This window comes from Coregonus lavaretus (assembly GCF_964263955.1).
Source record: "Coregonus lavaretus genome assembly, chromosome: 7".
In the NCBI taxonomy this organism is placed as follows: Eukaryota; Metazoa; Chordata; class Actinopteri; order Salmoniformes; family Salmonidae; genus Coregonus; species Coregonus lavaretus.
Window position 1 is genome coordinate 43,131,491 of NC_139994.1, and position 13,007 is coordinate 43,144,497.

Below are 13,007 nucleotides of genomic sequence, written 5' to 3' on the forward strand. Positions count from 1 at the left end.
AAATGTTGTCATAATATTCACTGAGTATACAAAACATTAAGAACACCTGCTCTTTCCATGACATAGACTGACCAGGTGAATCCAAGTGAAAGCTATGATCCCTTATTGATGTCACTTGTTAAATCCACTTCAATCAGTGTAGATGAAGGGGAGGAGACAGATTAAAGAAGGATTTTTAAGCCTTGAGATAATTGAGACATGGATTGTGTATGTGTGCCATTCAGAGGGTGAATGGGTAAGACAAAAGATTTAAGTGCCTTTGAACAGGGGTATGGTAGTAAGTGCTAGGTGCACCAGTTTGTGTCAAGAACGGCAACGCTGCTGGGTTTTTCACGCTCAACAGTTCCCTGTGTGTATCAAGAGTGGTCCACCACCCAAAGGACATCCAACCAACTTGACACAACTGTGGGAAGCACTGGAGTCAACATGGGCCAGCATCCCTGTGGAACGCTTTCGACACCTTGTAGAGTCCATGCCCTGATGATTTGAGGCTGTTCTGAGGGCAAAAGGGGGTGCAACTCAATATTAGGAAGGTGTTCCAAATGTTTGGTATACTCAGTGTACAGTGGGGAAAAAAAGTATTTAGTCAGCCACCAATTGTGCAAGTTCTCCCACTTGAGAAAAAGATGAGAGAGGCCTGTCATTTTCATCATAGGGACACGTCAACTATGACAGACAAATTGAGGAAAAAAAATCCAGAAAATCACATTGAAGGATTTTTAATGAATTTATTTGCAAATTATGGTGGAAAATAAGTATTTGGTCACCTACAAACAAGCAAGATTTCTGGCTCTCACAGACCTGTAACTTCTTCTTTAAGAGGCTCCTCTGTCCTCCACTCGTTACCTGTATTAATGGCACCTGTTTGAACTTGTTATCAGTATAAAAGACACCTGTCCACAACCTCAAACAGTCACACTCCAAACTCCACTATGGCCAAGACCAAAGAGCTGTCAAAGGACACCAGAAACAAAATTGTGGACCTGCACCAGGCTGGGAAGACTGAATCTGCAATAGGTAAGCAGCTTGGTTTGAAAAAATCAACTGTGGGAGCAATTATTAGGAAATGGAAGACATACAAGACCACTGATAATCTCCCTCGATCTGGTGCTCCATGCAAGATCTCACCCCGTGGGGTCAAAATGATCACAAGAACGGTGAGCAAAAATCCCAGAACCACACGGGGGGACCTAGTGAATGACCTGCAGAGAGCTGGGACCAAAGTAACAAAGCCTACCATCAGTCACACACTACGCCGCCAGGGACTCAAATCCTGCAGTGCCAGACGTGTCCCCCTGCTTAAGCCAGTACATGTCCAGGCCCGTCTGAAGTTTGCTAGAGTGCATTTGGATGATCCAGAAGAGGATTGGGAGAATGTCATATGGTCAACTTTTTGGTAAAAACTCAACTCGTCGTGTTTGGAGGACAAAGAATGCTGAGTTGCATCCAAAGAACACCATACCTACTGTGAAGCATGGGGGTGGAAACATCATGCTTTGGGGCTGTTTTTCTGCAAAGGGACCAGGACGACTGATCCGTGTAAAGGAAAGAATGAATGGGGCCATGTATCATGAGATTTTGAGTGAAAACCTCCTTCCATCAGCAAGGGCATTGAAGATGAAACGTGGCTGGGTCTTTCAGCATGACAATGATCCCAAACACACCGCCCGGGCAACCAAGGAGTGGCTTCGTAAGAAGCATTTCAAGGTCCTGGAGTGGCCTAGCCAGTCTCCAGATCTCAACCCCATAGAAAATCTTTGGAGGGAGTTGAAAGTCTGTGTTGCCCAGCGACAGCCCCAAAACATCACTGCTCTAGAGGAGATCTGCATGGAGGAATGGGCCAAAATACCAGCAACAGTATGTGAAAACCTTGTGAAGACTTACAGAAAACATTTGACCTGTGTCATTGCCAACAAAGGGTATATAACAAAGTATTGAGAAACTTTTGTTATTGACCAAATACTTTTTTTCCACCATAATTTGCAAATAAATTCATTAAAAATCCTACAATGTGATTTTCTGGAAATAGTTTTTCTCATTTTGTCTGTCATAGTTGACGTGTACCTATGATGAAAATGACAGGCCTCTCTCATATTTTTAAGTGGGAGAACTTGCACAATTGGTGGCTGACTAAATACTTTTTTTCCCCACTGTATGTCCAAACTGTTTTGACTGGGAAGCATACAGTAAGCTTTAGCATCATTCTGGTGTGACCTGGCCATAGCTTCCTGTTAAAAACACTTGTTGAACATTAATTATACTTTACAAAGCTGTGTAGAGGCAGAAGTCTAATGTTGAGGGTTATAACTAAACACACAAGCACACATATAAACAGAAGATGCCTTCAACTTTTGTGTTCATAAATTGCCTCCAGTGTGTCAGAGTACGCATTGGGTCGTTTGTAAATTCAGAGCGTTTTTGCTCTCGGAGCGTTCAGAGCGCACACTGGACGCTCTAGCCGAGGAGAAGGGTTGATCCGAGTATTCTGACCTCGCAACAGCAATGAAGCACCCAAGCTAACTGGCTAAAGTTGGCTAGCTCGCTAGCTACTTCCAGACACAAATGAGAAAACACCTCACTGACCATTTTACTCGCCCTAGCAAAGCTGGTTAGGTCACCATTGGCCATTGGTGTTCATGTTATCTAGAGCATTAGTGACTGTAACTGTGCTGCTGGCAACAATTTAGTCACGTTTTTTTGCCGACGTTTATTGACACCGGTCTTATTCAACGAGTGTTGCACGTTCGTAAATTCACCAGTTATTCTGCGCTCTGGCACACTCAGACGAGACTGCTCTGAAATCGGAGTAGATGGCCAGAGTGAATTTACGAAAGCAGCCTTCGTGATGAGTGTGATGCAACAGTAACACTATTGATAACATCCCAGCTGTTTCCTTGCCGATGTGGCTGCGTCTATCTTCCACTGCGATTTGATTAGATCTCTCATGTCATCCAGGCTCAGCTCAGTTCACATGACCCTCTGTAGCAGTCCATCCATATCTAATGTATCATGCTGCTATCTCTCTCTCTGTCACGCTCTGGCTCCGGGACTTTGTATGTTGAGCCAGGGTGTGTTCGTTTCGTGGTGTTCTGTTTGGTTGGGTTGTTCTATGGGGTTGTATTTCTTTGTTTGAATGAGTGACTCCCAATCAGAGGTAACGAGTGTCAGCTGTTGGCTCGTTGTCTCTGATTGGGAGCCATATTTATACTGTCTGTTTTCACCTTGGGGTTGTGGGTTTTTGTTCCGTGTTCGGTCAGTGTAACCGTTTGGACTTCACGAGTCGTGTTTTGTTTGTTTGTTAGAAACTTTGTATAAAATAAAGTCATGTTTCTTTCACACGCTGCGCCTTGGTCTACTTCGCTACTAGACGATCGTGACAGAAAAACCCACCGTACAAGGACCAAGCAGCGTGTCCAGGAGCAGGCAGCCTGGTCATGGGAGGAAGCGCCAGGAAAGGAGATAGAGAGGCTGGCGATGGCCCAGGTGGGCAAAGTGTGGTCCTGGGAGGACATGCTCGGGGGCAAGGGACCTTGGGGTAGGATCAAGGCCCTGGCGAGAGAGGAGCAGCGGCGTCAGCAGTGCCATCGGCGTACGGACGAGAGGCACCCCCAATAATTTTTTAGGGGGGGGCACACGGCATGGGCGACTGGGCAGCAGGAGGCTGCCACAGGGCGAAATAGGAGAAGAGGAGAGAAGGCCACCGGGTTACGGGAGCCATTGGCGAGAGGAGGGAAGGAAGTCGTAGAGGCACGGCGAGAGGGACTGAGGTGGATTGCCAGTCCGGTCCGGCCCGTTCCTGATCCCCGTTTAAAGCCAGTGGTGTGTGTTCCCAGTACGGTCCGGCCTGTCCCTGCTCCACGCACCAAACCTACGGTGTGCGTCGCCAGCCCAGCCCGGCCTGTTCCTGCTCCACGCACCAAGTCTACGGTGTGCGTCGACAGCCCTGCCCGGCCTGTTCCTGCTCCACGCACCAAACCTACGGTGTGCGTCGACAGCCCTGCCCGGCCTGTTCCTGCTCCACGCACCAAGTCTACGGTGTGCGTCGACAGCCCTGCCCGGCCTGTTCCTGCTCCACGCACCAAGTCTACGGTGTGCGTCGACAGCCCTGCCCGGCCTGTTCCTGCTCCACGCACCAAGTCTACGGTGTGCGTCGACAGCCCTGCCCGGCCTGTTCCTGCTCCACGCACCAAGTCTACGGTGTGCGTCGACAGCCCTGCCCGGCCTGTTCCTGCTCCACGCACCAAGTCTACGGTGTGCGTCGACAGCCCGGCCCGGCCTGTCCCTGCTCCACGCACCAAACCTACGGTGTGCGTCACCAGCCCTGCCCGGCCTGTTCCTGCTCCACGCACTAAGCCTACGGTGTGCGTCGCCTGCCCAGCCCGGCCTGTTCCTGCTCCACGCACGAAGCCTACGGTGTGCGTCGCCAGCCCAGCCCGGCCTGTTCCTGCTCCACGCACCAAGCCTACGGGGTGCGTCGTCAGCCCGGCCCGGCCTGTCCCTGCTCCACGCACCAAACCTACGGTGTGCGTCGCCAGCCCTGTCCGGCCTGTTCCTGCTCCACGCACTAAGCCTACGGTGTGCGTCGCCAGCCCAGCCCGGCCTGTTCCTGCTCCACGCACCAAGCCTACGGGGTGCGTCGTCGGCCTGGTCCAGCTCGTTCCTGCTACTCGCACCAAGCCAAGGGTGCGAGTCGTCAGCCGGATCCAGCCCATTCCTGCTACTCGCACCAAGCCAAGGATGCGAGTCGTCAGCCTGGTGAGGTCCGTTCCGGCTCCACGCACCAAGCCAAGGGTGCGTATCGTCAGCCAGGTCCGGTCCGTTCCTGCCTCACGCGCCAAGCCAGGGGTGCGCGTCGTCAGTCCGGTGCCTGATCAGGTCAGCTACTCCACTACGGAGTTTGAGCAATCCGCTCCGTCTATGTCCGGTCCAGATCCAGCCAGCGGGGTCAGACCGGACCGGGGGCGCTACGGGGGGATTGTGGAAGGGTGGTGGTCAAGCCCGGAGCCGGAGCCGCCTCCGAGGAGAAATGCCCACCCAGCCCTCCCCTGTTTTGGGGTTTTGAGGCGCGGTCGCAGTCCGCGCCTTTAGGGGGGGGTACTGTCACGCTCTGGCTCCGGGACTTTGTATGTTGAGCCAGGGTGTGTTCGTTTCGTGGTGTTCTGTTTGGTTGGGTTGTTCTATGGGGTTGTATTTCTTTGTTTGAATGAGTGACTCCCAATCAGAGGTAACGAGTGTCAGCTGTTGGCTCGTTGTCTCTGATTGGGAGCCATATTTATACTGTCTGTTTTCACCTTGGGGTTGTGGGTTTTTGTTCCGTGTTCGGTCAGTGTAACCGTTTGGACTTCACGAGTCGTGTTTTGTTTGTTTGTTAGAAACTTTATATAAAATAAAGTCATGTTTCTTTCACACGCTGCGCCTTGGTCTACTTCGCTACTAGACGATCGTGACACTCTCTCTCTCTTTCACACTCACTCACTATCTTTCCCATCCCCCTCTCTCTCTGTGTGTCTCTCTATCCCCCTACTACTTCTCATGTCTCCCTCCATCTCTCCCCTCAGTCCCCTTCCATCCTAGGATAGAGAGTTTGTTGCAGTCAAAAGCCACTGTCCTTCTCTCTTCCTCCATTACCCCTTCAGATATCACCCATGTCCCTCTGGCCCGGTAGAGTTAACTTATTACACCCATCACAACTAGCAAGCTCCCTATCCTCTCTCCTCCACTCCTTCTCCCCTTCTCTCATCCCTCAGATATCCCCCATCTCCCTTCGGCCAGGCAGAGGTCTTTTTTTACACCCATCGCAACCAGACAGTCCAGCCATCCCGGTCCTGTCTTTCATATTGTAGTCAAAGCGTGGTAAGACCAGGACACTAGGGTCTCTAGGATCTCCACCTGGCGGCCTCTCCTCTTCTACAGCCATGATGCTCTCTACCAAACACATGATGGCCGCATCAATGTTGGTGTTGTCCTGAGAGGGGGAGGGAGATGGGAGAGAGGGGGAGAGAAGGGAAGGGCAAAGAGAGAGAGGTGTGTGTGTGTGTGTGTGTGTGTGTGTGTGTGTGTGTGTGTGTGTGTGTGTGTGTGTGTGTGTGTGTGTGTGTGTGTGTGTGTGTGTGTGTGTGTGTGTGTGTGTGTGTGTGTGTGAGAGAGAGAGAGAGATAACATGAGAGATAGAGAGGGGGTGAGCGAGAGAAAGAGAGCAAGAGAATGGGAGGGAAAAAATAGTATTTATATGCACAGACACAATCCCTCACTCAGCTAGCAGTAAGTAGGTAGAGCAGTAAGTAGGTATAATGATGCTTTTTACATTCCAGAAACCAACTCTGTTAAGCCTCATACACACAAAACATTGTCTGCTAACACACACAACGTCTCCTAACACAAAGCATACATCCCCTGATATACACTACATACAGCAACAATAGAGACCCATCCCTCTCTATGCCGCGACCCCATGTCGTGACCCTTGACCTCTTACCACCCTACGAAACCATGGTCTTGCTCTCTCTCTCTCTCTCACACACACACACTCACACACCACTCACCTTGGCGGAGGTCTCGTACCACCCTACAAAGCCGTGGTCTCTAGTGAAGTTCTCCAGTTTGGGCAGTTTGGAACAGAGACCTGTACTCAGCTGGTCACATTTATTACCCAATAAGACGGCCGGAACCGGCCTCCCGTTCCCCAGTGCAACCTGGGAGGGGGGTGGGGTGGGGGAGAGAGAGGGGGGTTGGAGAGAGAAATGGGGGAGAAAGAAGTAAGGACAAGGAAATATAGAGAAAATGGGAGGTAGAGGTGAGATGGATGTGAGGAGAGAGAGAAGGATCTTTACAAATGACAAATGAACAAAAAAAGAAGGTCTTTATGAAATGTAAGCAACGGTGGAGATGTTTTATTTGAAGGAGGATAGTAATAGTTGAGCCACTCAGGGTACAGGCACTCACTGCCTCCTCGCTGTATAGTAGAACCTGCATGTATAATTCATTATGACTAGTTATAAGCATGTTCAAATAATAATGTGTCTCTTACCTTGGAGTCGAGGTCTCCCTTCCACTTGAGGACAGCCTGGAAGGTAGAGGCCCGTGTCATGTCAAAGATCACCAACGCTCCTACAGCCTCGCGATAGTACACCCGCGTCATGTTGCCATAGCGCTCCTGGCCTGGGGAAACACAACAACAATGATATAACAACAACAGCATCAACAACAACATCTAAAACAATAACATCTAAATCAACAACATAACAACAATGATTGAATATTTCTCAATAAAGTGATGTAAGAAGCAAAGCTATACTCCAATGTGTTGAGAAATGTTAAGCGTGTGTGTGTATATGTATATGTTTGTGTGTGTGTGTGTGCGTGCGTGTGTTTTGATGTATAAATGGCATTTCTCCTGAAAGTTAACCTCTCTCACATGACTGTAATATACCGGTGAATAACCATGAAACAGCTGATAAACAAACACGGGTCATACACTATTTTAGAAGACACACACACACAGGCAAGCATGCACACACGCACACACACACACTGGTTTGAAAAGACTCTGAGACAGCTGGGAAAAATTCATTTCACCATAACATTCAGAGAGAGAGGGACAGAGAGAGAGAGAGAGAGGAACAGAGAGAGACAGAGAGACAGAGAGAGAGAGAGAGGGACAGAGAGAGAAAGAGAACAGGGACTTTCTAACGGCAACACATACCGTACAGAATACAGTTGGAAATGGCACTGGTTGTTGCTGCCAATAGACAGTATGCATTGTGTAAATACCATCACACTGGCTTTCCTGCTATGTTCTCCTACAATGTATATCTCTGTCTTTCCACTGCCTACATGCATTGTGTAAATTAATAAGACTCAATGGATAGGGGTGAACCTGATCCTAGATCAGCAATCTTTGAATACTGTATATGGCTGGCAGGGGCGGACTTAGTGATTTGGAGGCCTCATGCAGAGGCCTTTAATTTAACTGTAAAAATGTATTTCATTTTACTGTGCCATGAGCACAACCAGTCATGATGTTTTCATCTGATTGTCAAGCAAATCACTTCAAAAAGTAGGTTCGTCCGCCGCTGTCGCTGTACCTGGAAGCGAGCCCGGGCCGCTCTTCTGAAGACCACATCCAGGAATCGGCGACAGGCGGGGGGGTACTGTCACACCCTGATCTGTTTCACCTGTCTTTGTGCTTGTCTCCACCCCCCACCAGGTGCCTCCCATTTCCCCCCATTATCCCCTGTGTATTTATACCTGCGTTTTCTGTTTGTCTGTTGCCAGTTCGTCTTGTCCCATCCTTCGCACGTTGATCCAAAATAATTCCAGTATCTGAACAGTGCACTGTGCACCCACCAACTTTCCTTCAATTCGCAAGTGGCTGAAACTATCTCACCGGAGAAAGCATTTGAATAAGCGAAACAGCACCCTTCTGTCTTACTATATACTGTTTGTAGCCCATGTACAGTGCCTTGCAAAAGTATTCATCCCCCTTGACATTTTTCCAATTTTGTTCCAATACAACCTGTAATTTAAATGGATTTTTATTTTTATTTCATGTAATGGACATACACAAAATAGTCTAAATTGGTGAATTGAAATTAAAAAAATAACTTGTTTCAAAGAATTCTAAAAAGTAAATAAGGGAAAAGTGGTGTGTGAATATGTTTTCACCCCCTTTGCTATGAAGCCCCTAAATAAGATCTGGTGCAACCAATTACCTTCAGAAGTCACATAATTAGTTTAATAAAGTCCACCTGTGTGCACTCTAAGTGTCACATAATCTGTCACATGATCTCAGTATATATACACCTGTTCTGAAAGGCCCCAGAGTCTGCAACACCACTAAGCAAGGGGCACCACCAAGCATGCGGCACCATGAAGACCAAGGAGCTCTCCAAACAGGTCAGGGACAAAGTTGTGGAGAAGTACAGGGTTGGGTTATTAAAAAAATATCAGAAACTTTGAACATCCCACCATTAAATCCATTATTAAAAAATGGAAAGATTATGGCACCACAACAAACCTGCCAAGAGAGGGCCGCCCACCAAAACTCACGGACCAGGCAAGGAGGGCAATAATCAGAGACGCAACAAAGAGACCAAAGATAACCCTGAAGGAGCTGCAAAGCTCCACAGCGGAGATTGGAGTATCTGTCCATAGGACCACTTTAAGCAGTACACGCCACAGAGCTAGGCTTTACGAAAGAGTGGCCAGAAAAAAGCCATTGCTTAAGAAACAAATAAGCAAACATGTTTGGTGTTCGCCAAAAGCCATGTGGGAGACTTCCCAAACATATGGAAGAAGGTACTCTGGTCAGATGAGACCAAAATTGAACTTTTAGGCCATCAAGGAAAACGCTATGTCTGACGCAAACCCAACACCTCTCATCACCCCGAGAACACCATGAAGCATGGTGGTGGCAGCATCATGCTGTGGGGATGTTTTTAATCGGCAGGGACTGGGAAACTGGTCAGAATTGAAGGAATGATGGATGGTGCTAAATACAGGGAAATTCTTGAGGGAAACCTGTTTCAGTCTTCCAGAGATTTGAGACTGGGACGGAGGTTCACCTTCCAGCAGGACAATGACCCTAAGCATACTGCTAAAGCAACACTTGAGTGGTTTAAGGGGAAACATTTAAATGTCTTGTCAAAGCCCAGACCTCAATCCAATTGAGAATCTGTGGTATGACTTCAAGATTGCTGTACACCAGCGGAACCCATCCAACTTGAAGGAGCTGGAGCAGTTTTGCCTTGAAGAATGGGCAAAAATCCCAGTGGCTAGATGTGCCAAGCTTATAGAGACATACCCCAAGAGACTTGCAGCTGTAATTGCTGCAAAAGGTGGCTCTACAAAGTATTGACTTTGGGGGGGTGAATAGTTATGCACGCTCAAGTTCTTTTTTTTGGGTCTTATTTCTTGTTTGTTCACAATAAATAAAAAAATTGCATCTTCAAAGTGGTAGGTAGGCATGTTGTGTAAATCAAATGATACAAACCCCCCAAAAATCCATTTTAATTCCAGGTTGTAGGGCAACAAAATAGGAAAAATGCCAAGGGGGGTGAATACTTTCGCAAGCCGCTGTATCTGATGCTGTGTCTGGCCAAAAAGAGTATGACATGCCATTCTCTTTTTGGCCAGACAGCATCAGATACATGGGCTGTCACACCCTGTTCTGTTTCACCTGTCTTTGTGCTTGTCTCCACCCCCCACCAGGTGTCTCCCATTTCCCCCCATTATCCCCTGTGTATTTATACCTGCATTTTGTGTTTGTCTGTTGCCAGTTCGGCTTGTCCCGTCAAGTCCTACCAGCATGTTCCCGTGTTTCCAGTGCTCTAGTTTTCGTTTTTCCTATACTTCCCAGTTCTGACCTTTCTGCCTGTCCTGACCCTGCCTGCCGTCCTGTACCTGCCTGACTCTGATTTGGATTATTACTCGTTGCCTGCCTTGACTTACCTTTTGCCTGCCCCTTGTTCAGTAATAAACTCTGAGACTCGTACTATCCGTCTCCTGTGTCTGCATCTGGGTCTTAGCCTGAGCCGTGATATGGGCTACACATAAATCTTCCTTGTTTCTTTTTCTTTTCTCTGCTCTGAAAGCGCCTCATTGCTGCAGCTTCATTTCAATGAATGTCACGTTTGCAATCATATCATGTGAAACAATGCATGGGGACTCTGTCAGAATGGAATAGTCCATTATTATGAACCAGTCAGTGGGTGATTAATGACACTTGTTTCTACTATTATGAGAAAAGGTTGGATTATATTAATATTGATATGAAATATATGTATATGTAAAAAATACATGATCTATTATGAATTATTATTTGGCTGTAAGGGGCTTCTAGACATGGTGTGATGGTGTCATTATCTATGGTTTAGATGATAAGGAGGAAAAGTCTGCTGACACAGTTTAGAGATACAGCACCATAAGGGCTCAGACACACCGATAGCTTTGCTGGCCGAGAGTACTTTGCACTTCTGAATGTAATTTGCGAACCGAGTGCGCACCTATTTTACATGTAGAATAGTGAAAAATGTAGTCTACAGCGCGCTGAACGATCGGCAGACAAACGCTAGATCCACATTCGGTGCAATGTGTGCGAGCCTTAAGATGTCTAGTGCATGTGCATTGACTGACGGGCTAAAGTCCACACACATACACACACATATGCACTCACGCACACACACACAGACGCACGCATGCACATACATGAATGCATACACAGGCAGGCACTTAGGCACGCACACATACACAAACACACTGTTACACTGTTTTATAGCACAGTGCATGTCAGGACCTTATCAGTTCATGTCAATTATATGTCAATTATCAGGTCATGTCAATTATAGAGAGGCTCAAGAATAGGTCGGTTAGGCTACTACTATTACAAAAGGTGTGTGTACGTGTGTGCGTGTCTGTCTCTCTCTCTCTGTGTGTGTGTGTGTGTGTGTGTGTGTGTGTGTGTGTGTGTGTGTGTGTGTGTGTGTGTGTGTGAGCATTATGGGCACAATTTGCTACCGATTGAGTGCGTGACGTGTTTGTGTGTGTGTCAACTACCTATTGTTAAAGTTCCATTCTCAAACAAAATAAAGGAGTTATAAAGTAAATGTAGCATAGATAATAGGTCTACGACGTATTCTACGCGTAATCAGTTTACCAAGCGGCGATGTTCCACTATTACAGACACCATACCATGTGCGTGACATATTGTAGCCATATTTTAGAATTGTATGTCAAATAAAATAGAACAGTTATAAAACTAAAGGTAGGCGAACTGTCGAAGTAGCTTGTAATTAGTTTACCAACCTGCGATGTCCCACAGCTGCAGTCGCACGATCGTCTTGTGATCCCAATTGAGGACTTTGAGGGCGAAGTCGACTCCGATGGTGGCTCTGTAATGTTGGGAGAATATCTGATGGACATAACGCTTTATTATGGATGTCTTCCCGACCCCCAGGTCACCGATGACTAGAACCTTCAGCAAGCGTTCGTGCTGCATGGTTGGGTTATGGCTTGATATAAAAATGTAGGCTACAACTTAGTTGTTCACATAGAAAAAATACATTGAAAATTACATGTAGAAAATAATACTACAAAAGTCAGTGTCCTCTTTTTTCAGTTTTCTATTTCATATGGGTCCACTTTTCAGCAACTCTCTTTTCCCGTTACGTGAAGTTGCCTGTATGCCAAAGGTAAATTGTTCTCCAACTCGTAGTAGCTAGAGAAAACAATATTCATGAATTGATAAAGACAGAAAATAAGATGAACTTCTCTCTCTCTTTTATTCAAAATGTGCATGCACAAAAATATTGCAAAATGTTCTTCCTCTCTTGCAATTGGTCTATTCCATACACGTCCTTATATCAGAGTCCACTTCATGCAATGTATCCTTTTGGCGACCCTTCTCTCTTACTAAACGTTCATAATTTCTCTCTCTTTCTTTCGCCTACCCAACCTTCATTCCATCCAGCACAAAAAAGGAGAACTTCTAAAAAGCGTAGTCAGCGCAAAGTCATCCACAAACTGTCAACTGAGGTCAAACAGCCTACGGTGTGTGTGCGCGCACATCTCGTCTGGAAGCCGTTGCCATTCATCTGTGCATGAAGCTTCTCCTTCTGCCCGTCAGCTGTTAGGAGATTAGGCAACCACACCCCTTTAGCTTACTGATAAAGTTGTGTACATACAATAAGTCAATAGTTCACTGTACTGTCTGTCCTCCACTTTGCTGTCGGGGGAAACGAAACGAACTACATATACCAGTGTATTTGATACACTGTATCCGGACCAGCGCACTGTCAAGCAGCCGTTGGTAAACAAACATAGTGTCCCTTTACCCGCATACAATATTGTCAATTTTACGCGCACGATTATAAACCGTTATATCAGTTAAAGTCCAAAATATGTTTAATGTCTGGTAGGCAGTATATAGGGTCTAATATTTAATATTTAGTGTCAGTGGCCCTATCTATACTTTTGCCTTTTAGCTTACTAATGATGATGGAGAGGCTATA

General features: G+C 46.9%; 1 protein-coding gene across 1 annotated transcript; it reads right to left on the reverse strand.

Moving 5' to 3' along the window:
* Positions 1 to 5,691: 5,691 nt before the first annotated feature.
* On the reverse strand, positions 5,692 to 11,995 carry LOC311132264 (ras-related protein Rab-38-like; the record flags this gene model as incomplete). Its single annotated transcript, XM_084165496.1, has 4 exons — positions 5,692 to 5,965; positions 6,543 to 6,692; positions 7,028 to 7,158; positions 11,803 to 11,995. 4 exons carry the CDS (start codon positions 11,993 to 11,995, stop codon positions 5,744 to 5,746), a joined length of 696 nt encoding a protein of 231 aa, XP_084021622.1. The 3' UTR covers positions 5,692 to 5,743.
* Positions 11,996 to 13,007: the final 1,012 nt, after the last annotated feature.